Below are 25591 nucleotides of genomic sequence, written 5' to 3' on the forward strand. Positions count from 1 at the left end.
AAAGTCACTTTAAAGCACTAAAACAATTTTTTAGGGATGCCATTTGGAGGGCCAGCTATCTTGAACATGGAAAAGATGACTTACAATTTAACATACTTTGCGTTATCCGGCCATCTACTGGTTGGATTCAGAAAACAAAGAGTTAGCGACACGCTGGCCAACGCACACAGAGCTCGGATTCTTGCCGCGGTTTTGTCTGCATCCAAAAACCCCATTATTAAATTACTTTTATTAAAAAAAAAAGCGTTGGCATTTACTTGAAACATTTATTTTCGAGACTAAGAAGAGTCTCCTTAAATATGTTGTCAAGATACAGTGGCCCCAAGTTAACATTGACCTTTCTAACAGCAGTGTGGTCCTTGCTTTTCAGTTTTTGCATGAACTCGTAAGGATGATGGAGAATAGGGTAGGTTCCCCTTGCTTTACAAGTGACATAAATAAGAAGCTTAACCTCACTGACGCTTCCTTTCGAAAATATGTGCCGTAGGTCATTCAGGTCTCCAAAGGCTGGTGGTAAGTTCAACACCATTATCACCTCTGTTTTGTAGTGACATATCTTGACAAGCCCGGTAAAAACTTTAAAACAGAGACAACATTGCTAAAGTTCTCGAAATTACCAACAATTCAAACCAGGTAATCAGATGAGAAATTCAATCAAACCCAGATAGGCCTTTTTCCCAGCCAGTAGCATGCATGAGTACTATTGTTTTCCATGAGAAAATATACATTTTTTCAGATTCTTCATTGGTTAGAAACTGAACTTTGCACAGCTCAAACTGGTCAGTGAAAGGCAACATTATAACAAGGTAAGTACTATTTTTCAACACTTACAAAGGTAAATGCCAGAGCAAGAAACAAGAGAATGTTGAAAAACATTGCAATACTGAGAAACTGAAAGCTACCCATCACATATGTACCTGCTATCAATTGGGCGCACCCACACATCAACAGGTCCACCATACCCAACTAACCACCTTGTAGTCCCTTGCTAAAAGTCTGAATTTCCTTCTGCTTTTGATGTCATCAAGGAACGTCTGTTGAAGCTGTTGGGCAGGCTGAGAGTAGCCTCAAACATCTTTGCAAATATGGCTGTCTTTACTGAGGACTGTTTTTTTCTCATTGAGACTTAAACCATTTTTAGCAAAACCTCTAAGGAAGGTCGGGGGTTGCTGGATGTTCCCAGTCCACAGATTGTTATATGAGGTCGATTCAGGTATGAAGGGACCAGCCACCAGACTCACCAATGACGCTTTCAAATACAATCTTTGGAAGAGATTACTAAATCACCCTTCTGTTAAAATTCAGAGACAATGTAGTTTTCAATTGATTCTGAATGAACATTTCATCTCGGTCTCCTTCAGACTGAACCATCTATGCACTGTGACTAGTACTTGTTACATCTCTTACAAAGGTGGACTGTTGTGGAGTGGAGATCTGTACAGAGAGATTGAAGCCGGTCTTGTCCAACATTTCTCTGAACACGTGGGGGTTGGGGGGGTCCATGAATAATCATCATGTGTCGCCTCTCTTCCTCTTCTTCTTGGACTGCCAGTGTTTGCCTGCTTTTCTCTTCCCAGCTCTAGCATCCTCTCCTTCAGCCCGATACTGATGCCTGAAACAAAAGGAAATTTATCGATATGTTGTAATGTATTGATCAATCCACTGAGACACGCAGCAGATATGGGAGGGGCCTGAATCCCAACCGTATCACTGGATTGTTTAGGGCTTTTGGTCTCGCTGAAGCATGCTACGGCACAAACTTCTCACAGTATACAATAATTAAATATTATGTTATTCACATTTACGTATTACACGTTTGCCAAAGGTATGGCCTTGTCTTCAATTCTACTAGTGGCAACAGATTTTTTAGAGCAGTTTTTAACATGTGCCATGTATGTTGCAAGGAGCTTGGATTGTTAGGGTGCGTGGCCTGCAGACTGAACAATTGCAACTCCACAACCCACTAGCCGCCAAACAATTTAATTATATCCCGGTCCACAGCGTCACAGTTTCCTTCTACCTGTTTATAGTGAATTTGCCTTATGCCAATTAGGTTTTGAACCGTCAAAAAAGTAAAAACCGACAAAAAGAAATTTGTAACGGGCAGCTTGTGCCGAATGAAACCTGCACCAACTTGGGCACCACATTTAGAAGTCAAGGAGAAGACCAAGGAAGCTCTTCCTACCATATCTTTTCCTGTACCACAAGACTCCCATTTGCTGGAGTGAGGATGACTGAAGTCAAGATCTTTTGTGGTTGTTCCATGGTGTTTTAGGTTGACAAGTTAAATTAAGCTCTGAAAAGCAACCAGGCTAATTGAGACTCAGATCACTCCTCCCACACTGTGGCAACCCCTGCACTTACCTGGATTGCCAGCGCCGGCCATCATTCCAGACCCTCCCAAAAGATGGGAGCCATCCATCTCCTGTCTGGGACGTGTGGTCGAAATTAGCCCCCACACGGTTTGGCGGCAATTTCTTCAGCTTCTCCTTCTCCTCTGAAAATAAGAAAATGACTAAGTAGTGCAGCCTTTAAAGCACAAATCATAACTCACTAAATCCGCTCTTTCTGCGGCACCATTCTTTCATTAGCACTCACTACACATAACCTCATTGACACACCATGCTTTCCATGTGCAGGATTCTCTGAGGTCTCGCATACCACGTTTGAAGTCCAATGGAATGTCCATGCTTGCCTATTTATAAGGCTACCTGTTTCAAGGGAGCATTTACGCACACCACCCAAGTACAAGGGAATACGTTAACCAGAGCTGCCACCCTATCTCATCTGCTGTGGTGCTCAAATGCAACAGTTTTTGTTGTAGTTGGATATTAATATTTACAACATCAATTTAACCCTTGTTTTCATACGTGTCATGAGCTCACTGGTCCATACGGTTACCAGAACTCTTTTGTCCAGTACAAATATATCCTTAAAATGTACATTTTTTCAAACGCTGGGAAGGGATTTCGTTTCTTAAAAAATGTAGCAATAAAACAAAGACATCACCTCCAAATAAAAATGTCAACAAATGGAATAAAGTTTCTTACGTTGTTTGAGGAATTCCTCGTGAGAAGGCCCGATCTCTTGTGCTTGGTCTTCGCGCTCCTCGTCCTGCATCAGCCAGGGAGGCGTGGCACCTATAGAGAAGGCACAGGAGAAGGATTAACATCTACTTAGAAGGACAAGGTGCTTCTGCAGACCTGTATGGCTGTCACAGTCATTGCAAAGTTGGTTAATGGATTTGGTGATCTTGGTCAGAAGAACCTCCATGTATCCAAAGGAAACTGACTGCAGTAGTGCTCATCAGTTCACTAACCCTCCGCTCTGCCTAAAACTGCCACCCTGAGACCATGGCATGCTAAGGCATAGCCAATAGGTCTCGCTTTTGGGACCTTATAAGTATTTAGTTATGCAGCACAACATCCTTGGTGCAACAACATCAACTGTTGCATGGCTAAACACTTATAAGGTCCGAAAAGTGAGACTTATTGGCTATGCCATTGCTTTTTTATATAGTAACTTGAATATCAGCTACGTCCTACTCCCAAATAGACAGCTAGAATGTCAACCGACGAGAGAGAGTGAGAGAGAGAGAGAGAGAGAGAGAGAGAGAGAGAGAGAGAGAGAGAGAGAGAGAGAGAGAGAGAGAGATACATGTAAAATGTAAATTATATTAAAACATAATAAATAAGAAGAAAATTGATCAGTGGGAAGGGAAGAGACTGAGAAGCAACAGTGAAGAGCTAGTGAGTGGTGGACGAAAAGCAATGGAGAGGAGGGGTGGCAGAGCAACGGAGAAGTGGTAGGAGGACAAAAAGCAACAGAAGAGCAGAGGAGGGTGACCGAGGAAGAGAAGGAAGCAACACGCAGGTGCAGCAAGGTCGCGGTGCTGGGGGAAGGGGAAATGAAAAGCAACAGAAAAATGGGCAGTGGTGAGGGCAAAAAAACAAAAAGCTGGCAGGGAGGGGTAAACGCCCAAACTGTCCACTCCAAACAACACTCCCTCCTAATACTTTGCTGCAGAACTAACGGGAAACATTTAAAAAGCAAAGTATAAAGTTACACTTCCAGAAGGATGTAAAATGGGAGGAAGTGCATTGTACTCGTTATTTGAATTTACTTATTTTATGAAGAACACTAATTAAATTGCAGTTTTAAAAAGGCATATATTTTAATCATTGCGGCTCTGAGACATGCTCATGAGCACCCTTGCAGTTTATTAGATATATCGGTAAACGCAAATGCTTTAAATTAACAACTGTCCGGGATGTAGCGTATATGACTTCGAGGCACCAAAATGTTTCCTTTGGTGTGCAGGCTGTAATGGTATATGTAGCGTGTCTAATATCAGTAGCTTGGTCCCAAAGCAAGCCTCAGTAGAGGCGTGTTTGGAAACCAAAGGCTGGGTAAGGGGAGGGATGCATGGATTGGAGAGGCAGGCTGTACCATGCAGAGTTTAGCAGCCATGTTGGGAAAGAGACTACCAAGAGATCTGTAGCACGAGCAGCGGGAGAAGGCGGGAGAAGCCGGGAGGCGGGGCACACGCGTACAAGAAGGAGGACTTGGTTTCAGATTTATCTTCTGCGAGGGAGGGCTATATTTTAATTGAAGCATTAGCTTTCGTGATTACCTATCTGTAGTGAGGAGGGGGACATTTGCACAGGATTCCACTTGGGATACAGTACCTCTTGTTTGCTTTCTGTTTAAACAGCAATACGAAGCAGGCGAGAATAAAAATATTTGAATTTATTGCCCAGTACGCACTTAACCGAAACAAACTAGGGGGATTACAATCAAAACAATTCCTGTCTCGTGATTCATTGTGGTGACATCAAAGCTCTGCGAGCAGCAGTGACTATGAAAAATAGCCAGTATGGTGTGCACAAATGCAATGGAGTGGATTCAGAAATGAAACTGAGGCCGCAGCAGACTCAAAACTTCTATCAAACCTTTGCCCTTTGATTAGGACCGCTTAATTTATTGTGAATTAAAGGGTTGTCTACAAGCATCACGATTGAGGCATCAGCCAACATGTAAAAAGCAAGTCCCGATCTGAGAGCACGTTACGGCTGTTTTCGTCTGCATACGAGTTGGCAATGAGGGAATAATATTGGTGGGGTGGGGTTAGTATCAACTTCAAACCGCCTCCGAGGCTCTTCAAGAGGGCCAAGGAGTAGAGAGTGATATTCGGCTGTCAGCATGGGGAATGTTTTCCATGGGCGCAATAACTAGACCCTGCTGGGAAGCCCCGGCGAAGAGCTCTCCGTCTGGGGGCGTGCAATGAGTCAGCCGCGGACTTACGAGACATGCCTGGAAACTAAATTGAGCGGCAAAAGTGAAAGCGATCGCGCTCCAGATGGCGCCTCGGGTGCTTAAAGTTGGTGGCTTACTGTAATATAATATTCACGACTACGGTGTCAGTGGATTCCTGTGCTTTTCAAAATGGGTATGCACATAACAGTGACCTGGTTAAAGCTCTGCACGAGTTCACATTATTACTTCACAAACCGATCTTGCTCTTTTATTAGGTTTTGCCTAGCCAATTCGTACGAAGTACGCATGCGCTAGCAAAATCTTATGTTTTCCTCTGTGGGGTCAGGTATCCGCCCCCTCCTCCCATTGGCTAGCTCCATAAATGGAGGCTAGCCATTGGGAGACGGCTCTGTCCATCAATCCCGGACCAGATTCGGGGGCGTTCCCGAGAATTTTTCCCTTTTGGTGACGTCAGCCGAAAGCCTGTTCTCGGGAACGCCCCCGAATCTGGTCCGGCACTGACGGCACCCGGAAGAGGTCCAGGTGAGTGCTTGCTTTTTTTTTTGCCCGTTCCCACCCCCTCTCCCGCTCTCCGTGTCTCCGGCCCCGTTCCCGCCCCCCTCCCGCTGCCTCTCACGCTCTCCATGTCTCCGGCCCCGTTCCCGCTCCCCTCCCGCTCTCCGTGTCTCCGGCCCCGTTCCCGCCCCCCTCCCGCTGCCTCTCACGCTCTCCATGTCTCCGGCCCCGTTCCCGCCCCCCTCCCGCTCTCCGTGTCTCCGGCCCCGTTCCCGCCCCCCTCCCGCTGCCTCTCACGCTCTCCATGTCTCCGGCCCCGTTCCCGCCCCCTCCCGCTCTCCGTGTCTCCGGCCCTGTTCCCGCCCCCCTCCCGAAATAAAAAACAGCAAAATCAGGAGGAGACGAAGAGCGGTTTAATGGTTTAAAGTACGAAAATATAAAATAAATATACGTGGCTTAGTGAGCGCACGCTTTTTTTAGCATGGATTGTGTAAAACACTCGACTAGATTTGCGGTCAGCATTACTGTCACTACAGCCCCCGCGTACTTCACCTTTCACTAAACCCTGCTCACAAGGCTTGTGCAACGCGCCCCTGAGACCAGATCCTGCGAAGTATGAGATCGGCAGGGTTGCTGTGGAGCGTGTATTCCGTGCTCCCTCTGGGCCCGCTGTGGGGCTCCCGGCCAGCCCCACTGCGCAATCATTCTGCTGTTAAAACATAACGATCAGCGTAAGACACTTCTTTTAAACGTTTGATGCTTCCTGGTAGAATTTTGCCAGAGTTTGGAGCAAAGTTCGAATATTTCTAGACTCGAGGCGTAATTCAATGGGTACCCCTCGGTCTTGAGACCGTCACAAACTCTGGGAGTTTGCGTAAATATTCTATATTCCCCAATACGGGAATGTAGCAGGTGTAGAAGTGCACATGCGGAAATATAATCCATCCATGCCCTAAACAATTTCCCTTTGTTTCTGCCGGGAAACTGCTCTCCCCTCTCCTTGCACCTCCACCAGTTTCAGAGGATTGCTTCGTTTTTTTGTTGTTGCAGTTTTGTATAGCGCCACTTGGACATGAAAGTACTGAAGCGCTTTACAGGAGCACCAGTCGCATTTCACAAGAACACATTAATCTTAGGTGAGTGCAAGGAGATTACGTGATTGGCTCAGAATGGTGAGCTGACGCTAAGAGTGGAACCTGGTTCCCCAGCGGTAAAGTCGGCAGCTCTGGATCTTGCTCCACATCCTTCCCACACAAAGACAAGCACCGATTGGCATTCATTAATGGCTGAGTGTGCCCCTAACTAATAAATAGCAATCACTGAAAGAAACAAAACAAAACATAGAAGCGCTTCGAATCACCGCAGTGATGTCAGTGGTATAGTAAATACAGATACATTCTTACAATGAGCGCCGTTGAGTGGGATTAGAATAAGCATCTGTTAGGCAGCGCCAAGATACCCAGGGGTGAACATGTGCTTTACAAATGTTACCTTTACTCCTCCCTGCCCCTACAATATTACTCACACTCACCCCTTTGATACGCTTCTTTTCTATCCCCAGCATTCAATCAGTCAACTTATGAAGCACATTTTACACCCACCTCTTACACCCTCATTGTGTTTATATCTTCTGTACTCTCCTAACCCAGTCTGACCTCGACCCATCCCCTCCAAGCTCACACCCCTTTACCCCTCCTTGAACCGTCTCCTCTGACTCGTTCCTTTACTCTGTCTGCTAGATCCACTCTCTTTTTATTTTCCCTTACTACTCCCTCTGCTCCTATGTCTTCTGCTTTTAGTTCCTCCCGACGCTCCTTAGCCCCCCCTTTCTGCTTTCTCATTCTTTCGCCTTTCTTTCCATAATTCCTAAATTGTTTTCTTAATCCTTCCTTACCCCGGCCAGCCCCCCTTCACCACCTGCTTCCGCCTTCTTTACCCACTGTAGTAATTTTCTCTTCACCATGTTTTCTTTACTTTTTTGAGTCCCTGCTCCCCCCCCCTTCTTTACACACACCTCCCCTTGCCCCTCCTTCTGTGCCCTCCCGCTCCACGCGGTGCACTCTACCTGCCCGCCCCTCCCTCCTCGGCAGGGGTGCCCTCTGGGGAGGGGTCCCTGCCAGGCTGTGGTGATCCCGGGGGTGCCCAGTCCCGCCGGTGATGCTTCATTGAGCTGTAATGAACGTGGCACTGCGCCCCACCCGGGCCTGCACGCACCGGGGCACCAGGGTGGGCGTGGCCTCACTTCCCAGGTGTATTGTTGTGGTGACAATGCACGGAAGTGGCTCCTGCGGGAGTGGAGAATGGTAAACTGTGCGTGTAGGGATGGGGGCGTAGTGATCCGCCCCCTGTGATCACCCAGACATCCCGGGCATGTGTGGTGTAAACTTGGCGGGGGGGGGGGGTGGGGGGAGATGTAGAGGTAGTGGTACCTCCCCGCCCCCTCTGATAACCCAGGCAGCCTGGCATGTTTGTTTTTTTCAAACCGGGGTTGGGTGGGGAGGGGGTTGATGTAGTGACCCCTCCCCGCCCTCTGATAGCTCTGCAGGTCTGGCCTGGTGTTTGTTTGCCTGCCAGGTGTGTGGCTCACATTACAGCCGCAGTGACTCGTCTCCCGCGGGCAGGCTGGGAGCCTGTCCCACACCCAAGGCCTATTCTGGGGGGAGGGGTGGGGTGGACGCTTATACCGACTGCCACAGGTCCCTACCTATGCAGCACCAAGCCACCCCCATTCCGTCCCGGCTGCCGCCACTCCCAGTCCTACTGCCCCACCCCCACTACCTTGTTTCCCCTGTCCCAATCTTATCTTACTGCCCACCCCCAGTCCTTCCCCCTTACTGCCCTGTCCTCTCGCAGCCTGCCCACTCCCGGCCTGCCCACTCCCGGCCTGCCCTCTCGCGGCCTGCCCTCTCGCGGCCTGCCCTCTCGCGGCCTGCCCTCTCGCGGCCTGCCCTCTCGCGGCCTGCCCTCTCGCGGCCTGCCCTCTCGCGGCCTGCCCTCTCGCGGCCTGTCCTCTCGCGGCCTGTCCTCTCGCGGCCTGTCCTCTCGCGGCCTGTCCTCTCGCGGCCTGTCCTCTCGCGGCCTGCCCACTCCCAGCCTGTCCCCTCCCAGCCCTTTCCCAGCCTGTCCTCTTCCAGCCTGTCCACTTCCAGCCTGCCCTCTCCCAGCCTGTCCCCTCCATGACCTTTCCCAGCCTGTCCTCTCCCAGCTTGTCCACTTCCAGCCTGCCCTCTCCCAGCCTGTCCCCTCCCTGCCCTCTCCCAGCCTGTCCCCTCCCTGCCCTCTCCCAGCCTGCCCTCTCCCAGCCTGTCCCCTCCCAGCCTGTCCCCTCCTTGCCCTCTCCCAGCCTGTCCTCTCCCAGCCTGTTGTCGTGTCCCGGCGGCAGCAGGCAGCAGGCAAGAGCGTGCAATGCGTCCCCGAAGTAACAGCCCTAAAGCAAGCAAAAAGTACGCCCCCCTCCCACCAATCCCTGTTAGGTAGTGGAAACTGTCCAAACTGGGGTGCAGACAGCCCCTCTCACCTTTCGGCCTGGTACCACTGCACCAGCCGCACTACTTCCCTACTGACCGTTCTCCACTTCAGCCCCGTCTAAATTACAATTCCTGCTTGTGACCCTTTTGTCTGCTTGTGCTTGTTTTTGTGACCCTGTTGCCTGCTTGTGCCTCCGTGTGCCCCTGTTGCCTGCTTGTGCCTCCGTGTGCCCCTGTTGCCTGCTTGTGCCTCCGTTTTCGTGCCCCTGTTGCCTGCTTGTGCCTCCGTTTTCGTGCCCCTGTCGCCTGCTTGTGCCTCCGTTTTCGTGCCCCTGTCGCCTGCTTGTGCCTCCGTGTGCCCCTGTCGCCTGCTTGTGCCTCCGTGTGCCCCTGTCGCCTGCTTGTGCCTCCGTGTGCCCCTGTCGCCTGCTTGTGCCTCAGTGTGCCCCTGTTGCCTGCTTGTGCCTCCGTGTGCCCCTGTTGCCTGCTTGTGCTGTGTGGGTGTGTGTGGAAGGCTCTGTGTGGGTGTGTGGAGGGCTCTGTGTGGCTGTGTGTGTGGGGGGCTTTGTGTGGCTGTGTGTGTGGGGGGCTCTGTGTGGCTGTGTGTGTGGGGGACTGTGTGGCTGTGTGTGTGGGGGCTCTGTGTGGCTGTGTGTGTGGGGGGCTCTGTGTGGCTGTGTGTGTGGGGGGCTCTGTGTGGGGGACTCTGTGTGTGTTTGTGTGTGTCATTTGCGAGAGATAAAGCTAGTGGCATTGTAAATGACAATGCCATTTATTTATGTTAAAAAAACATAAATAAAAATAATGTCAAGAGCAATGCCAATAGCTCTAACTTTAACAAAGGCAAAACCATTGCATTGTAAATGCTTGTTTCACATGGCACGATAAAGAGGGCAGAGGAAGCACGGGAAATAAATAAAAAAAAGCATTGGCATAGCCAATAGGTCTCGCATTTGGGACCTTATAAGTGTTTAGTTATCCAGCACAATATCCTTGGTGCAACATCATCAACTGTTGCATGGCTAAACACTTATAAGGTCCCAAAGGCTAGACCTATTGGCTATGCCAATGCTTGTTCATTTAAGATGTGCGTATTATATTTCATATCAGTTACCTGTAGGTGAAAGGCTAAGAAAAGAAGTTACAGAATATGTTGTTGCTTTCAGCCATATATCTAACACTGTCCCCTTTGCAGCTAGTATCACAGGTCCCATGCTTTTCGTTTCTTCCACCGCTGATTAAAACTCAGTTAGCCTTAATGAGCTGAAATTCAGTATTGGGTTTTCAATAAACCTCGTAATCCCCTGTGCGTAATCAGCGTTATTAGAATCCCAGCCTAGCTGTAAATTAATTTCTGCTCACTTTGCTAATCCTATTGCACTTCCAAAGTTTTGTCTCGGCGTCCTTCCACCTTCACCACAGCGTTCGTCTGCTGAGTTGGCTTGCAATAGTCTAGCGCGGGGTGGGCTGGAGCAATGAACTCGCCTGAACAGTGCCTGTGTGTCCTGCTGGAGATGCAGATGCAAGGATCAGAAACCTCTAGCAAACCATGGGAGCTAAAACGTCAGGGGAACTCTAAAGGGGCAACCGAGAATAAAACGCTGCCTGTTACGATGCTGTCCTTCAAAAACCTGTGGAGATGGAAGTCTGGATTTATTTTCCTCCCCAATAAGAGAGCGGCCTTAGTTCAAGAAAGGGGGACACAATTCCCACACCAGTGTGCGCCAGTAAATCTAGTGACTGTAGCTGCCGACCTTGAATCACTGGCGCACAAAGGTTCGAATCCCGACTTCAGCTCAGCAGCATGTGATTTTGGGTAAAACACGTATTCTCTTTGTGCCCAGGAAATAATGTTAACATAAATCGGTTCTGTTGTAAAACGTTCCAGTGTCCTAGGCTCGCGCTATAAATAAACTGTAAACAAGCTCACCACCAAGCAGATATTTGCAATAAACCGTAGAAAACAAAGTCAGAGACAACTTGGAAAAAAATCTAGAAAATAAGCATAACCATAGAGAGCAAAAAAAGGGCTATGATGCCGTCTGACGGAAACAAGAAATAACAAAGGAGTCTTGCAGCAGCAAATTAACCAAAGAAGATCACACAACAATATCCAGAAGGAGGGCTGGGAGAAAGGCACAATGATTAAAAGATCCTGACTGAGTAGTGATGAGTGTGGGAGGGCAGGATGGAGGAAGGGGTGAGGCAGCGGGGAGAGACGGATGGAATGGAAAGCAGATAGTAATCAAGGTCAGAGGACAGACAGATTTTGAAGAAGAAAGGTGGGGCGAAGGGGGCCGCTGTTGAGTGTGGGCCAAAATGCAATAGACAGCTGGAGAAGGATCAGCGTGAATCAAAACAACGCCGAGTTTGAGACCAGGAGGAGTGCAGAGCTGAAGGAGACTGCAGACACATGCACTGATGCACTCTCAGTGCATGTGCAAAAGTAGATAAATACAAGAAGTGCGGCCGCGAACAGGAGTGCGCGTGCAAAAGTGGAGATCTGTGGTGTCATTGAAGCGCAGAGAGAGGCACGCAAAGCACGCGCCCGCGCACATGCCCTCAAGCTCTAGGCCGGCCATGGCAGCATCTGGTAGCACTTTTTTTATCCCTTTACTAAAAGTCGAGCAAGCAGCGCATGCGCTGCTCTACGATCGACCTAATAAGCACGCGAGTGGTGCGCGCGCAGCACCGGCAAAAGTGAAAGTGATCGCGCTCCAGATGGCGTCTCGGGCGCTGAAAGCTGGCGACTGCATGAGTAACTGCAAGCGCTAGGCCAGCAAAAGCGCGTGGTAGCACTTTTAAAAGCCCACTTACTAAATGTCTCGCAGAGCATCGCATGCGCTGGCTCAGACGAGACCTAAAAAACTGTGTAGGACAATAATTACTATTTTGGCTCGAAAAAAGACATTATAAAATGAAAGCGGATTCATAGGCCATGTCCCTTTATATCAAAAGTATTGCCCCTGAGCAACAGCCCTGAGACAAATTGCCACACACACACAGAACACTGGAAGATGCATCCTAAATTGCTTAACCAGGAAGCAGTATGTGATGGGAGTCATTGGAAACAGGTAGATTTGATACACAGATGATCAATCAGCTAAAGCTCAGTCACTGACAAAATGGGCAGAACAAGAGGACCGTCAAACACAAGCAACTTGAAATCAGCAACAAAAAATAATACAGCATTAGTGTCCTGTGAATATCAAAATCGATCACCTTACTTTAAAACCCTCTCGCCCAGATCATTCACCCTCCTCTCAGCAAGAACCTCATGCTATCCATCTTCTATGAGGGGGGTGGTATTATCAGCCTGATGTGATTGACACAGTGCTAAAGACAGCAGAATATATATATATATATACACATACATATATACACACACATATATAAACATATATACATATAAACATATATACATATACACATATATACACACACATATACACATATATACATATATACACATATATACATATATATATACACACATATATACATATATACATATATACACACACATATATACATATACACACACATATACATACGTAAGATCATCGGGAGGCTCCCTCAGGAGACCCAGAAAACCGTAGTCCAGGCCTTAATCACCTCTAGACTGGACTACGGCAATATTCTTCTCCTGGGGGCGTGCAAAGAGGTAACCCGTAAACTACAGACAGCCAGAAAAATCGTTTGCCTTTGAGTACAAGCCCGAGCCTCTGACGAAGTAGAGATACGAAACGCGTCAGGCTGGACTTCTATGCTGTTGCTGAAATTTGCATCCATTTCACTGCTGCTTCCAACAAGGATATTAAAAGGCTGAAACTTTCATTGCTTGTGGGCTCCTCCTTTCTTGCAGGCAAACTTGCAATGATATATATACACACATATATATACATACATATATACATACATATATACATACATATATACATACGTATGTATATATATACATACATATATACATACATATATACACATACATACGTATGTATATATATATACATACATATACACATATACACACACATATATACATACATATACACACACACACATACACACACATATATATATATATATACACATATACATATATATATATACATATATACACATGTATACATACATATATATATGGAGTAGTTTCGGTCCTGTAACTCCAGTTCTGTAGTAGGGGTATCTCTGTTATAGTCATAATCTAGTGAATAGTCCCGCCCATGTGCGTGGACCCCGGAGCAATCAAAAATAATCTCTTAAAGTGTCGAAAAATGCAGAACTGCACAGACACTTAAGAGAGAATTTAAAGACAGATAATGCAGCCTATAAAACAGGCTACACTGTCCAGTACTTCAACTAGAAATTCCACCAAAAAATCCATAAAACAGCAAAGCCTGTACAGATTTCCCTTGCTTTAGCAGCAAAACCCTCTGGAATGATAGAGAGGAGGACCTGGACAGACAAGCCCCATAGGCTGCCATTATGTGGGTCAGAACAGGATACTGTGCCTTTAAGAGAACTTTCCAGAACTTCACAGTATCCCAGAATGCACTGCAGGTCCCTTTTACTTTCAGTTCTTTTTGAAGGAGTAACACGCCAGACCTGTAGCATTCCTTACATGCATATCTCTCACCACCGGGGAGGAGGGCGGGCGCTTATGACTATAACAGAGATACCCCTACTACAGAACTGGAGTTACAGGACAGAAATTACTCCTTCTGTAGTAGGGGATCTCTGTGTATAGTCATATTCTAGTGAATAGAATGGCAAGCCCATCCCCACACCAAAGCGGCGGTGGAGAAACGAGAAATAACACCACTATTGTGCGAACAGATTTTGCAGCGAAGCCTGCTCAACCTGAGCGTCTGCCCTGGCATCAGTGTCCAGGCAGTAATGCTTAGCAAAGGTATGGACCGACTTCCAAGTGGCCGCCTTGCAGATTTCTGCAATGGGAACATTACGAAGCAAAGCCGTCGTGGCAGCTTTGCCCCTGGTGGAATGAGCCTTAGGTTTGCCCCCTAAGGTCTTATTAGCCTTTTGGGAACACAATATTATGCAGGACACAATCCACCTCGAGATGAACTGTTTAGAGGTAGCAAGACCCGTCCTGACTGATCCATAATTGATAAACGATTGGTCTGACCTACGAATATCCTTGGTTTTATCCAGATACAATTTCAACACCCTCCTAACATCCAGGGAATGTAAAAACCTTTCCGCTGGAGATGAAGGATTCTGAAAAAACGTAGGCAAAGTTACAGTGTGGTTGACATGAAAATCAGAAATAACCTTGGGAAGAAATTTAGGGTGAGTACGCATAACAACCTTAGCAGCATGAAATACAGTATAAGGTTCTTGGCAATGCAACGCCTGAATTTCACTCACCCTGCGGGCCGATGTAATGGCCACGAGGAACGCCGCCTTCCAGGACAGGTGCTGCAACGAAGCCTTATGAATAGGTTCAAAAGGCTCCTTCATCAATCTGGACAGCACCACATTCAATTCCCATGAAGGCGAAGGAAGCCTGACAGGAGGGAATACTTTCTTCAAGCCTTCCAAAAAATCTTTGATCACAGGGATCTGGAAGAAGGAAGTCTGTGAAGGGCATTTCCTGTAGGCAGTCAATGCAGCGAGGTGAACCTTAATAGAATGAACATTAAGGCCAGACTGCGCCAAATGCAGCAGGTAAGGAAGGATGACATCTTCCTTGCACGTCGTCGGGCCATAATTCTTGGACTTGCACCAGATACAGAACCTCTTGCACTTGTAGGCATATGAAGTCCGAGTGGAAGGTCTCTTAGCCTCCTTCAGTATGTCCATGCAATCTTCTGGTAGATTTAAATGACCATATTGCACTCTCTCAGGAGCCATGCCGCCAAACTCAAAGATGAGAGGTTGGGGTGCAACATCTGCCCCCCGAACTTCGTGAGAAGGTCCGGCCTGCACGGCAGCCGTATGTGCGGAAGAAGAGACCGGTGAAGCAGGTCCGTGAACCACCACTGTCTGGGCCATTCCGGGACAATCAGGATCATCCGCGCCCTGGACTGGGAGAGCTTGATGAGCACCGCCGGAATCAGGGGAATGGGTGGAAAAGCGTACAGAAAGCTGTTCGACCAGTTGATCCATAGCGCATTCCCCAGAGTCCCTTGCTGGTAGTACCTGGAGGCGAAGTCTCGGCATTTGCTGTTTTCTGCGGTGGCGAACAGATCTATGTCTGGAGTCCCCCACCTTGCGAAGACTTCTCCTAGTACTTCGTCGTTTATGACCCATTCGTGGTTTTCCTGATTCAGTCTGCTCAGTGCATCTGCCTGAACATTCTGCACACCTGGCAGATGGGTAGCCGTTATCGTCAGTCCTCTGGCCAGAAGCCAATGCCAGATCGCCTGCGCCTCCTGCGACAGGGTGCGCGATCTCGAGCCCCCCTGCTTGTTGAGGTAATACATCGTGGTCGTATTGTCTGTCTGTACAAGCAGAGAGTTGGTCTGGAAGGACGGATGAAAGGCCTTCAGTGCCAAGTGAACAGCTCTGAGTTCCAGGAAGTTGATATGGTACGTGGACTCCATCGGTGACCACGTCCCTTGAATCTGTAAGTCTCCGGAGTGCGCTCCCTAGCCCTGGAGAGAAGCATCCGTCACGATAGTCTGAGTGGGAATGTCCTTGTGGAAGGGAACCCCTCTGAGGAGATTCTCCACTGAACACCACCACTTCAGAGACTGAAGAACATGCAGAGACAGTCGTATCTTGTCGTCCCAAGACCCTTTCCTCTGATCCCACTGATTCTCCAAACACTCCTGCAGCGGTCTCATGTGCAGCCGCGCGTGTGGCGTTAGGAAGATACAAGAGGCCATCGATCCCAGTAGAGAAGACACCGTCCTCACTGTTGTAGATGGAGTGGTCATAAGAGCCTGAGCCTTCCGAAGGAGTGATAATCGTCGCTTCTCCGAAGGAGACACGCTTGCTGACAGCGTATTGATGGTGGCTCCCAAGTACTGAATGCACTGGACCGGCGTCGGGACAGACTTGGACATGTTGATGTGCAACCCCAGCTTGTTCAAAAGAACGCACGTCTTCTGGAAGTGTGCCTGAGCTTCCGAGAAGGAGGAGGCCTTGATCCACCAATCGTCCAGGTACGGGTAGACAAACACCTTGTTCTTCCTCAGGTGTGCTGCTACCACTGCCATGCACTTCGAGAAAGTTCTGGGCGCAGACTTCAGCCCGAATGGCAGTACTGTGTACTGATAATGATTGGCGCCGACTTGGAATCGCAGGAACTTCCTGTGTTTGTGTGCAATGGGCACATGGAAGTACGCATCCTGTAGGTCTATTGCACATAGCCAGTCTCCCTGTTGCAACTGAGGATAAATCTGATGCAACGACAGCATGCAAAACTTTTATCTGCGAATCCACTTGTTTGCCTGTCGCAAGTCCAGAATGGGCCTGAACTCGTTCTTGTCCTTCTTGCGAACCAGAAAGAACCGAGAGTACAGACCTCTTCCCCTTTGAGACAGAGGTACGTCTTCTATCGCCCTTTTCCTTAACAGGATATCGGCCTCCGCCTGGAGCTCGCGCAGTTGATACTGCGAGCTGACCGGAGGAATTGATGGAGGCGGGCTGGTGAACCAAAGACTGTATCCATTGCAAACAATATTCAGCACCCACTTGTCCTGAGTAATTTTTCTCCACTCTGCCAGAAAAAATTGAACGCTTCCCCCCCACCGGAGCGGGTAACAGGTGAAGGGGAAGTAACCGCTCAGGGTCGAGACCCGGACGGGCCTTTGTTCGCTGTAGAGGACTGTTGTCCACCTCTACCCTTCAGGCGCTTCTGGAAGGGTCTCCAGAACTGCTGCTGTTGTTGCTGCTGCTGTCCCGAAGACTGTCCTTGTCCTCTTCCCTGTGCGCCGAACCGTCTCTGGAACGGTCGGTAGGACTTCTTTTCTTTGGGCTTCTCCAAGCCCACAGCCGTCAGTCTCTGCCTCCGCCTTCATGCGGGCCATCTCATCATCGGCATGTTTTCCGAACAGTGTTTCCCCGGAAAAAGGCAGATTGGCCACCCGCTGCTGGGCCTCCGACTTGAGTGACGTGAGCCTGAGCCAAGCACGACATCGCTGGTTGATCCCATGACAGTAACCATGGGCCGCCAAAAGAGAGATATCCGCAGCCGCGCTGATGACCTGGTTTGAAACCAGCATCCCTTCCTTAAGTATCTCTAGGAAGTCCTCCCTCTTGTCTCGTGGCAGAAGGTCCGTGAACTGTTGCAGGGAGTCCCACAGGGCACGGTCGTACCGCCCCAGCAACGCCGAATCGCTGGATGCTTTCATGGCCATGGATGCAGTCCCACAAGCCTTCCTTCCAGCCGAGTCGATTCATCGGCTTTCCTTATCGGGCGGCACGGTGGAGGACGGGGAGGTAGAGTGTAACTTCCTGGCCGCCGTCACTATAACGGAGTCGGGTACCGGATCTATCCGCAGGAAAGCCGGGTCCGAATCCGGGGCCCTGTACTTCTTCAGAAGTCGGGAGGGAGCGGCCTTCACCACCGCTGGCGTGAGGAACAGCTCCTCCGCAGGTTCCACCAAACCTGGCACTAATGGCAGCAGAGGGCGAGACAAATGCTTCTTGTGAAGTGTCTCAAATATCACGGAAGTCATAGGTGTAGGAGCAATCACCGTGATGCCCAATTTTGTAGCCCCCCTCAGGAGAACCTCCTGGAACGTGCTGATGTTGTCCACCGGAGACACCCTTGTCCCCGGGGAATCCGACAAGGTCGGTGAATAGGATCGTGTCCTGGAGGAGTCCGTGCGGGACCTGGATCCCCGCCTCCTAGATCTAGTTGAGGATCTGCGTCGACTCCTCGATCTTCCTCTCCGTCCGGAGCGTGATCGCGACTTCCTAGGCCTCGGACGATCCGCCGGTTCCACCGGAGCGGGCGTCTTAGGTTTGGCCGGGGTCTTCGGCTTAGGAGTCCCTTTGGGCGGGGTCGGAAGCCTGGGCAATGAGACCGACCTCGGAGGAACCGGAGGTGGTCTTTCTGACACCTGAGGTCGAGGTACGGTTTGCGGAAGCGGAGGCAAAGGAGGAGGGGTAGGAGCCCTCGGAGGTAGACCCATCGGCAATGGAGGCGGAGGTGTAACTGGCCTCTGCGACGGAGTATACACCGCGGAGTACACCGAGCCCGGTGATCTGCCTTCCTTTCCAGCCTGGGACATTGGCGAGCCTCCCATGGCATCAGGCCTCTTTTCGCGCCTCTTCGACGTCGAAGAACGGAGACCAGACGGCGATCGTCGACCCCTCGACGTCGAGCGTCTCTTCCTCGGCGTCGACCATCTTCCTCTCGACGGCGAGTGGCTTTGCCTCGACGGCGACCTCGTCCGCCTCGACGGCGATCTCTCGCGCCTCAACGGCAACCTCTTGCGCCTCGACGGTGATCTCTTCCGCCTCGACGGTGATCTCTTCCGCCTCGACGGCGACCTCTTCCGCCTCGACGGCGACCTCTTCCGCCTCGACGGCGGTCCACTCCTCGACGACGAGGTTCCCCTCGACTAAGATCTTCTCCTTTTCGCCGACGGCGAACGGCGGTGTCGCCTCGACGGCGAGCGCCGACGCCGGGCCCTTCGACGTCGATCACTCGACGTCGACTCCGACGAGGATGACGACGAAATCGTCACAGGAGACTTTGACGGCGGTCTGTTCAATTCCTTCGACGTCGAGCGTCGACGTCGCTTCGGCCCAGAGCCCTGGGGAGACGGGGAACAGACTGTAGTCATCCCTCTCGACGTCGTAGTCGGTGCAATCGACCCAGACGGAGAATGGGGACGCTTGCTTGTCTTCCTGCCCCTGGGGAGCCCCCCAGAGGCCTCAGCACGGGCAGAGGAAGCCACTCCAGACCCACCTTGCGCCTTCAGCCTTCTTTTCGCGAGGCCCTGAAGTCTGATCTTCTTTCTGTCCTTCAGTGTCCTGCCAGAAAAGCCTTGACAAATCACACACTCCTCTGGGACATGGGAAGAGGGAAGGCAGAGGATACACACCTCATTGGGATCTGATTTGGCCTTCTTCCTGGAGCACTCCGGGCATTTGTCAAATAATGCAGGCATATTTGACATAAAAAAGGAGCAAAAACCAAGAAGAACAGCACTAAAGTACTTTAGAAGCACTCAAATTGAAAACAATAGTGAACAAGCATTGGAAATGCAATAGGTCTCGCATTAGGAAAGTTTGAGCGATTGTTATTGTAAATGACACTTTTATTTGTGTGTTGGTTTTTAAAATAGCAAAATTAATAGCTTTGTCAGTTACAATGTCAATAGTTTTAACTTTTGCAAATGTGACACCTATAGCATTTGTAATGCAATGTGTGTTGTATTTACGTGACTTAGATGTATTGATATTACAAATCACAATGGCTTTTATTTTTGTAAATGATTAATATTTAATTAAAAGTTATTTTAATTTATAATGGCAATACCTTAAACGTTTGTAAATAAGTTTTGTGAAGATTATGTTCAGTGTATTTTATTGTGACGAAAATCCAAGCACATTGCATTTGCACCTACACACACACAGAGCCACACACACACACACACACACACACACACACACACACACACATATAGATGTGGTGGATCTGGGGGATATGGTGGTGGTGGATGTGTTGGTGGATGTGGTGGTGGATGCGGTGGTGGTCATGGATGTGGTGTTGGTGGATGTGGTGTTGGTGGATGCAGTGGTGGTGGATGCGGTGGTGTTGGAAGTGTTGGTGGATGTGTTTGTGGATGTGTGGTGGATGTGTGGTGGATGTGGTGGTGGTGGGTGTGGTGGATGTGGTGGTGATGGGTGTGGTGAAAGTGGTGGTGGTGTATGTGGTGGTGTATGTGGTGGTGTATGTGGTGGTGTATGTGGTGGTGGTGGTGGTGGTGGATGTGGTGGTGGTGGATGCGGTGGTGGTGGATGCGGTGGTGGTGGGTGTGGTGGTGGTGGATGTGGTGGTGGATGTGGAGGTGGTGGATGCGGTGGATGTGGATGTGGTGGATGTGGTGGTGGTGCATGCAGTGGATGTGGTGGTGGATGTGGTGGTGGATGTGGATGTGGTGGTGGATGTGGTGGTGGTGGTGGTGGTGGATGTGGTGGTGGTGGTGGATGTGGTGGTGGATGTGGATGTGGTGGTGGATGTGGTGGTGGTGGATGCGGTGGTGGTGGTGGTGGATGGGGTGGTGGATGTAGTGGTGGTGGGTGTGGTGGATCTGGTGGATGTGGCTGTGGCAGTGTATGTGGCAGTGGTTGTGGTGGTGCATGTGGAGGTGGATTTGGAGTTGATGGTGGATGTGGTGGTGGTGGATGTGGTGGTGGATGTGGTGATGGTGGATGCGGTGGTGGATGGGGTGGTGGTGGTGGATGGGGTGGTGGATGTAGTGGTGGTGGGTGTGGTGGATGTGGTGGTGGTGGGTGTGGTGGATGGTGTGGTGGATGTGGCGGTGGATGTGGCGGTGAATGTGGCGGTGAATGTGGCGGTGGATGTGGCGGTGGATGTAGCGGTGGATGTGGTGGTGGATGTGGTGGTGCATGTGGAGGTGGATTTGGAGTTGATGGTGGATGTGGTGGTGGTGGATGTTTAATGAGCAATTGCACAGCTGTGTTCCATTTACTCATGTGAAGTTGCACATCAGTTAAAGTTAGCACGTGGAAACGATTATTAGCAGGACTTAAAAAGAACTGGGTACTGTTGTAGTGCAGGCCAGCCAGCCAGAAAGAAATGACTGAACGAAAAGGACCCCATTTCCTATTTCCCCTTGTGACCTCATATTTATTAGGATTATTACTGTTCGTGATAACCTTTGAGAGTTTGTGAGCACTGTGCCTTTAGTGCATATGCGAAATTGAGACCCACTACTCCAATTCGAAAATGCGGTTCTTGTAGATTTGTTAAGCTGCTCGCATTAAATACAGCATTTGGATTGTGACTATAATTATACAAAATGAGATAATTCAGTCCGTGTTTTAATAGTCATTTGTTGGCCCATCAATTGGAGGTGGGAGGGTGAAATAGATCAGTTAGCCTAAAAAAAATTGATTATTACTGTTCGTGATAACCTTTGAGAGTTTGTGAGCACTGTGCCTTTAGTGCATATGCGAAATTGAGACCCACTACTCCAATTCGAAAATGCGGTTCTTGTAGATTTGTTAAGCTGCTCGCATTAAATCCAGCATTTGGATTGTGACTATAATTATACAAAATGAGATAATTCAGTCCGTGTTTTAATAGTCATTTGTTGGCCCATCAATTGGAGGTGGGAGGGTGAAATAGATCAGTTAGCCTAAAAAAAATTCCTACGTTTTAATTTTTATCATGCTCCTGCCGAAATTGTGCGTAAAACAATGAAAGTTACAAGTTTATCATTATTTATCACGTGAACTATATCAGCCATGCGTCAGCGCCATTATACATTATAAGCAAGCTCTTTTCAGATGTGACTTTGAAATGACATTTAGGTAAGAGATTGAACTCCACACGTCACACGTGCTGGAGCCTGGTGTAATATGCCGGTTAAGGTAATTGTTCAGGCAGGAAGGTTTGAGTGTTAGTAAGTACGCTTCATTTGTAGCTTAAAAGAAGGCAGCAGTCACGTGTGGGGGAAGGGTGGGGTGCTGAGCAGAGTGCCTGTTGAAGAAACTGAATTTCCTTCAAGGAGACCCTTTCATGCGTGTCGCGCTCACTGTCAAATAATCGACAGCCCCAAGCTAAGTAAAATAAGTCAAACTTCAAGTAAAGCATATGTTTGGTGACTTCCCATTCCCCCTTTCATGAATTGCAGACTTGCCACCGCGAAAGTGATGAGTAAATAATTTGGGCGTAATTGTGTTTTATAAAATATGGTAGTTTTAAATAAGTTACAGGAACATGTCAATTGGTTGGTACTAAAATAAATCGACGAGCTGGCGGAGCCTGAATTGCAAATGCAAAAAACAGGGCAAAAACAATGAAAAGGTGGACAAGGGAGGAGAGAAGGAAAGGTGACAGAGAACTGCTGGAGGAGCAAAGAGGAGAAAAGAAATGCGACACGGCGGGCAGGGGAGGGGGCGGAGCGGGTAAAAAAAATAAGGGGAGGGGGGAGGAGAAATGCGACACGGCGGGCAGGGGAGGGGGCGGAGCGGGGAGAGGGTGTGAAAGCAGCAGGGGCCTGGAGTGCGGCTGAGGGAACTGATGTGCACGCGCTTTTAAGCTCAATGCGCATGCGCATTGAGCTTAAAAGTCACGGGCACTGCAAGGAATCGCCACGATTCCTTGCAAGTTAGTTAAAGAGTGGTTAAGCCCCAATAGTCTCGCAAGCTCGATGCGCATGGACAGGCGAGACCTAAAAATCACCAATAAACCCTTGAAAAGGGAGAGCTCAATGCTCCAGGGTCCTGCTTGCAGGAGCCGGAAAAAAGAACTGAAAGTAAAAGGGACCTGCAGTGCATTCTGGGATACTGTGAAGTTCTGGAAAGTGCTCTTAAAGGCACAGTATCCTGTTCTGAGCCACATAATGGCAGCCTATGGGGCTTGTCTGTCCAGGTCCTCCTCTCTATCATTCCAGAGGGTTTTTGCTGCTAAAGCAAGGGAAATCTGTACAGGCTTTGCTGTTTTGTGGATTTTTTGGTGGAATTTCTAGTTGAAGTACTGGACAGTGTAGCCTGTTTTATAGGCTGCATTATCTGTCTTTAAATTCTCTCTTAAGTGTCTGTGCAGTTCTGCATTTTTCGACACTTTAAGAGATTATTTTTGATTGCTCCGGGGTCCACGCACATGGGCGGGACTATTCACTAGATTATGACTATACACAGAGATCCCCTACTACAGAAACAGCCTACAAACATTGTATTGTGGAGTCTGAATTTCTATAGTGCTCCTAGATTCACACCCGGTCAAGATGTTTCATTCTGCCCTGGAGAAGTGTAGTTCAACGTGCCCTTGTATGCATTGAAAGCTAATTACTCACACATACAGACCTCTAGTCTGTACACACCTTGCCAGTTGCTCTTGGCTGGCGTCCAGTCACTAAAATATTTTGGCTACAGGTTTGGAAATCTATTGGCTGCCAGACCAATACTAAACACACTTTGAACAAAACAGATTCGAACTGTATTGCATGAACCCCAGTTTCCAGTATGGCACTACACCGGAAAAAATATTTGCACACTAGGCATGAGCCGGGAAGAATGTTACTGCTACCCACCACACTCTAGACAAAACCCTTATAAAAAAAGGGTGAGGCACATTTAGAGCCACAAGATGAAGGAACAGCCTGGTTACCTGTGTAAATGTTTCCTCTTTCAGTTACTTCCTGCAGATTAAAAAAGCAGATTTCAGATAAACAATAGTAGTAGTGCAGATATGTTTATACAGCAACGTTATAAAAGAAAAGCAGAAAAAAACTCATCTGTGATATTGAGTTGATCTGGCCCAGAGTCTTTGATACACAGACAATAACTCACAGTAGAATATACAAGCAACAGACAGACAAGACTCTACATGCCTGCAACATGGAAAACAGGTTGTTATATGCACATAAGGAATAAACCTAGTGTTCTACTACAATATCAAGTTTTTAATATCTACCTGTAAAAACATCATATGTCTACTATCAATATTATGCCGATTAATCGATGTTGTGAACTTGCGCAACCTGATATGTAGGTTACAGCTAGGGAGAGAACCAGGTAGTCTGGCTATTGACCGTACGGTAATGGTATGGTCAGGCACATCCCGACAGTTCGGATATTGAGGTCACGGTCAGGGAGAGACCCAGGTAGTATGAATATTGATATTATCATTATTATTTATTTAGAGGTTTTATATAGCACTGGCTGTACCCAGAGGTATCAGAGCGCTTTACATGAGAATGAGGATAGTAAAGGCAAACAACAATAATTTGACTGTATGGATTATCAAAACAGGTGAACAGAAGTGAAAACGGCTAGAGTTAAAACATATCAAATAGACAAATGAGAGGAGCAGGGGACATGACCATATATAGCATGGATAGGGGAGATCAAACTATTGTATAAAGAAGTGAGACAGGCGAATGATGCTAATAAGCGGTACAAACAAAATGTGCGCAGCCCGGAGTAACAACAGGATTTAATAGAAGAGAAACAGTTTGGGCTAACACATATTGGGATAAGCAGATAATTAGAGCAGTTCAAGGCGCAGTAGGAGAGTTGGGGAGGAACGGAGTAGTAACGGTGGGCGGGTGAAATTAGGGCGTAGGTTAAGATCCCCAATATTTGTTGAGGTGGTGAATTTTGAGATCTTTTTTGAAGCTGATGTAGGAAGGGTTACGTCGTAGGTCTTTGGGAAGGGCATTCCAGATTTTTGGGGCATTTCCTGAGAAGGAGAGGGATTGTGTGGATTTCTTTTTGTGCAGGGGTGGGACTCGCAGGAGGGTGTTGGTACTTCTCATTGGTCGTGTGTTGCCCGCTTTGCAGAGTTTGTTGGCGAGGTACAGCGGTGCGTTTTTATGGAGGGCTTTGTGTGTTATACTGCAGTTTTGTAGGAGAATCTGCATTCGATGGTGAGCCATTTAAGAGTTTTGTGGGCTAGTGAGATGTGGTCGTAACGTTTGCCATCGGTAATGAGCCTGGCTGCAAGGTTAAGACAGATTTGAGAGGAGCAAGGTGGACCTTGGGGATTCCAGAGAGGATGGCTTTGCCATAATCAATTCGCGAAAGGACCAGAGATTGAACAACTAATTTAAAGTTGTCAGTTGGGATAAAGGGTTTAATTTTCTTAAGAAGACGGAGAGTGAAGAGGGCTCCCTTAGCCGACTTTTTGGTGTGGACATTGAGAGTTAGGATCTTGTTAATGCAGATCCCAAGAGATTTAACGGAGTTGGACAGGGTGATTGAACAGTTGAGGGCGTTCAGGTCGGTGATCCAGGATTGGATGGGGAGAGGGTTCTTTTTTGGGGAGAAGAGCATGATTTCAGCTTTTTTAGGTTTGAGTTTAAGAGGATTTGATTGGAACCAGGATTGAATTTTGGAGAGGGTATTATTAAGATGAATGATATCCGAGCGGGTTTTGATCTTGTAGTAGAGTTGGGTATCATCTGCATAGAGGTGGTATTGGATTCCGGCTTGATTTAGAATGAGAGTGAGGGGTTTCATTAAGATGTTGAAGAGAGAGGGAGAGAGAATGGATCTCTGAGGGACTCCTAGGGAGACCGGAGTGGGGTTAGATAGGCAGTCATGAATTTTGATTTGCTGTGTTCGGTGCGGGAGGTAGGAGACAAACCATTTATGGAGTATCATTGAGGCCGAAGCGATCTCTAGTCAGACAGCGTGACAAACATTCTGAATATTGATACTGCAGCCAGGGA

At 48.4% G+C, this 25591-nt stretch overlaps 1 protein-coding gene across 1 annotated transcript in view; it reads right to left on the bottom strand.

Moving 5' to 3' along the window:
- Positions 1–252: 252 nt before the first annotated feature.
- Positions 253–25591, bottom strand: part of CENATAC (centrosomal AT-AC splicing factor) — a 119789-nt gene continuing 94450 nt past the window's right edge. Inside the window, exons 8-11 of the mRNA XM_078682214.1 lie at positions 23527–23557; positions 3051–3140; positions 2365–2497; positions 253–1612 (exon numbers count right to left, since the gene is read on the bottom strand). Of these exons, the coding sequence (XP_078538340.1) occupies positions 1513–1612; positions 2365–2497; positions 3051–3140; positions 23527–23557 (354 nt within the window). The 3' untranslated portion in view covers positions 253–1512. The remainder of the gene's footprint in view (positions 1613–2364; positions 2498–3050; positions 3141–23526; positions 23558–25591) is intronic.

Source organism: Lissotriton helveticus, chromosome 3_1 (assembly GCF_964261635.1).
Source record: "Lissotriton helveticus chromosome 3_1, aLisHel1.1, whole genome shotgun sequence".
NCBI lineage: Eukaryota > Metazoa > Chordata > Amphibia > Caudata > Salamandridae > Lissotriton > Lissotriton helveticus.